The sequence below is a fragment of the Nicotiana tomentosiformis genome, chromosome 6 (assembly GCF_000390325.3).
Source record: "Nicotiana tomentosiformis chromosome 6, ASM39032v3, whole genome shotgun sequence".
Classification (NCBI taxonomy): domain Eukaryota; kingdom Viridiplantae; phylum Streptophyta; class Magnoliopsida; order Solanales; family Solanaceae; genus Nicotiana; species Nicotiana tomentosiformis.
The window spans coordinates 10,724,799-10,728,887 of NC_090817.1; the positions used below are offsets into that span (position 1 = coordinate 10,724,799).

General features: G+C 36.0%; 1 protein-coding gene across 1 annotated transcript; it reads left to right on the forward strand.

The window, feature by feature from the left end:
- The first annotated feature begins 966 nt into the window (after positions 1-966).
- On the forward strand, positions 967-3,400 carry LOC104091477 (large ribosomal subunit protein eL31-like). Its single transcript, XM_009596824.4, has 3 exons — positions 967-1,095; positions 1,214-1,337; positions 2,921-3,400. Exons 2-3 carry the CDS (start codon positions 1,255-1,257, stop codon positions 3,198-3,200), a joined length of 363 nt encoding a protein of 120 aa, XP_009595119.1. The 5' UTR covers positions 967-1,095; positions 1,214-1,254; the 3' UTR covers positions 3,201-3,400.
- Positions 3,401-4,089: the final 689 nt, after the last annotated feature.

The window sequence follows — 4,089 nt, forward strand, 5'->3', positions numbered from 1 at the left end:
GAACCGGTACTAGGGGCAGCCTCACTAGGACTAGGTACACTCCCCCCTTCCCCAGATAGGTCATCATTTGGATTAACAACGTTATCACTAGTTGGATTAACATCAGGAGCACGACTAGTGGGTGTATCATCATCCGGTTGAGTTTCATCAAGATCAATTTCTTCATCATCATTTTCATCAATAGTATTATAATTATTAAAATAGAGAGCATTCATTAATTCATGGTCTAAATATTCACCGGATGCAATATTATGGTAAATTTCAGTCTCGGTAAATTGTAATAAACTATTATCGGTATAAAAAATAATAGGTGTAGGACGAGTATGGGGTTTGGTTCGGGGAGCCGGGGGCAGGGGAGGAGGAACAACAGTACCACTAGATTCGCCAGTCTTGGATTTTTCTTTATTCTTATTTTTACCAAAAATATTTCTTAAGGAAGACATCTTAATTAATCAAGTAATAGCAAATAAATAAAACAAACAAAACTATAATATTAAGACTTAAGAGTTGGAACGAGTTTACCGAATTGACGAACAACTTGTTGAAAATTGATTATCGTTGAAGACTTCAATTCACTAACTTCATAAAATTTTCACAAATTGTAACAACCTCAATATTTTTTGACTATTTTTTGGAATAAAGTAAGCAATAGTAGCAGGTATAGAAGAAAATTAGAGAGAGGTTGTGATTGATTGATATTGATTTTGTAAGAAAATGAAAGAATGAGGGGGAGGGGGGGTTAAATGACTATTTTTTAAAGCCCAACAACTCTTTTTTTAAATAGCCAAACGGTTAGTTTTTAAAAAAAAAATTCCAGTTTGGCCCGTTTGGCCCGGTCCTAACAGTTCCTAGGCAAGAACCGGCCCACGAGACCGACCCACTTGTCACCCTTAGCCCATAGCAACATGGACTTGAAGAACTACATTTAGGCTTTAAGCCCAGCCCAATGTATACATTACGGAATTACAAGAAAGCTCTCGGACATCTTAAAATTACGATTATACCACTCTAGGGTTTTAATTAGCTCCCCTCATATTATTATTACTTGTTCATCTCTGCTTTTCGGCACCTCGCGCCTCCTGCCTTCAAACCCTAGTAATCTCTCTCTCTCTCTCTCTACTCTTTCTCTCTCTGTGTAAAAAATGTAAGAACTAATTGATAAGCTTCCATTATAGATCTAAAATTTATTAAATTTTATTTTGTTTAATTGCAGGAACGGTAAGTGTGTAGAAGTTAAAAAAAAGGGCAAAGAAAATGGTGGAAAAAACAAAAGGAAGAAAAGAGGAAGTGGTTACCAGAGAGTTCACCATTAATCTCCACAAGCGCTTGCATAGCTGGTAAAATCGATTAATTTGTTTATTTTGCAATGCAAGTATTGATTTCATGAATCAGTAGCTGTTTTATTTTGTTAAATGTTGTCGTTTATATATCAAGAGTCTTTTGATTTGAAGATCAGTGTATGACTTAGACATAGTTGATTAATTGATTGGTAGTTTTGATTAACTGTGAGTTGCTAAACTTTCAGACATGTATCTGAATTGGTGACCTCTAAGTCTAGGTGACTAGGTATATGGTTTCAGCTATTAATCAAGTTTTGTTCACCAATGCAAACTGAACGAACTAATACTCCCTCCATCCCATTTTAGCTGTCCCTTAGCTCTTTTTACGTCCATTAAGAAAATAATAAATACAAGTTATAATTTTACTAAGTTGCCCCTATTAAATACTATTTGAGAATTGGGCATTATTTAAAATAATTAGCACTTTAATTATTGAGGGCATAGTTTGAAACAATTAAAAAATTTAGTCTTGAATTCCTAAAGTGATACTTCCTCCGTTTCAAATTAGATGAGTTACTTTCCTTTTAGTCTGTTCCAAAATAAATGGCACCTTTCTAAATTTGAAAATAATTCAACTTTAAACTCTTAATTTTACCCGTTTTACCCTTAATGATAAGCTTTTATAATTACACAAATGTTATGGCCCCACAAAACTTTTATCCCTTAAGCACAAGTTTCAAAAGTTTTTTCTTTTTTCTTAAACTCCGTACCAAGTCAAACTAACTCTTCTAGATTGAAACGGAGAGAGTAATTATTTTGGGGCAATTCTTTTTGAGCTAAAATGATAGTTAAAATGGGAGGGAGGCAATATTGTTTTACTCGCCTAGAAATGCACAGTGAACCTGCAAGGTAGTAGATGGAGTGGGTTACAGGAATATTGTAGAAGCTATCGAAGGTTTACTTAAGTAGATTTATCTAGGACTAAGGGCTAAAAATGGTGCTGTGTTGTTGTTGGTATTAGTATTTAATGTTCGCTCGGTGTTGTCATAGTGAAACTTGTCATCTTCTTCTGTTGAGTTTGACTTGTGTAGTTGTGCCCTCAATTGTTTCATCATGGAATGGGAGTACAGCAGTGTTTTCATTCTTTTATGTTCTTGTAATGATATTTATGTCTTATGACACTAGGTTTTTTATTTATTTGATTAGGTTGTCACTTGGTTGGCTAAATAATATATACCAAATTTGAGATCAATCACTTCATTATTCATTCTTGTCCCACATTGTTGCATAATGTTCTGCGATTACAGGATTTCTTTATGGCACTCCTATAGGCTAATTGAATTGATAGTAAATTTGAGATCAATTCTATCGGCCACATGGTCAGATCATAACTTAATGTGCTCCTTTTTGGCCTTTACCCCCTTGGGTTCCCTTTCACATAAATTGGTGCTTCTCCAGCTGCTCCCGCTGTGAGAAATTGTTTGAGGGGAAAGAGTCAGTGTAGTGCTTGCTTTTGGACTCTGGAGTGTAAACAAAGTTGTGTGTTACACCTTTTTGACTGTTGGCAGATCAATTGATTACCGTTTCATATAGGCGTTATTGATGTTGTCTAACCTTTGGCTGGTATATTTATTTAATAGCACATTCAAGAAGAAGGCCCCAACAGCCATCAAGGAGATCCGGAAGTTTGCCCAGAAAGCTATGGGCACAAAGGATGTCAGAGTTGACGTGAAGCTGAACAAGCAGATCTGGAGCAGGGGCATCAGAAGTGTCCCAAGGCGTGTCAGAGTCCGTATTGCTCGCAAGAGGAATGATGACGAGGATGCAAAGGAGGAGCTCTACTCTCTGGTTACTGTTGCAGAGATCCCAGCAGAGGGATTGAAGGGTCTTGGCACCAAGATCATCGAGGATGAAGATTGAACTGTCATTTTCAGTGAATGACACTTTCATGTTTTTTCTGATCATTTTTAGTGTTAAAAAACAGCTCAGTTTTGTGACGATACTGTCTTTTCGTGCATCCAATTTCTCACATGACATTATGCTATCCATGTCTTCTGTTTCTCAGGATTTCTCATGGATTAACTCACATGACATTATGCTATTACATTTTAGCTACCAAATTATTGTCATTTCTCTATGGTTATAGAAACACACGGCACAATGCGCTTGTGGTTTGCCACTTGGTTTGCAGTTTATGGTTTCTTTGGTCTAGAAAAGATGCTAAAGAAGAGTTTAAACCTTGTAAATTAGTAGCAATTAAAAAAAGAAATAAGTTAAACAAGAGATCTTAAAAACCAGAAGCTTCCTAAATTTCAAAATCAAAGTATCTTGGAGCACTTTTGTATCACTATTGACTCTTCAGTGCAGCAGTTGAGAGACATTTCCATTTGAGGTGTTTTTGTGTGCATGAAAGGAAATAAAGTGACTTACGGATATTGGAATAACATAGTTCTATGTTAGGATCACTGGGTGCGAGATTCGGTTGAAAATTACATTTCTTTGGTGACAAATGCTGGACTTTGTTCTTAGCTACTTCACAAAAAATTATTCATGCAATATCCCCCACTTCAGCATCAACAATGCCGAAAATTGAGCTTAGCCCAGAGCCACCAAACACTATTTTAGATCTATGGACTTTGGGAGCTTGAATGAAAAATGTCAGCAAATTACTAGAAAGCTCGTAAAAGCTGTATGGAAAATTAAACGACATTCAAACTGTAAAAGTTACATGATAACCGTTTAATAATGCTGCAATCACAACCGTTTAATAATGCTGCAATCAACCGTTCAATACTACCACACTCGAAAT

Excerpts from the sequence above, each read along its gene's own strand:
- LOC104091477 (XM_009596824.4), top strand. The coding sequence starts at position 1,255 with ATGGTGGAAAAAACAAAAGGAAGAAAAGAGGAAGTGGTTACCAGAGAG. Across the intron at positions 1,338-2,920 it reads CACAAGCGCTTGCATAGCTG|CACATTCAAGAAGAAGGCCC; the intron begins GTAAAATCGATT and ends TTTATTTAATAG.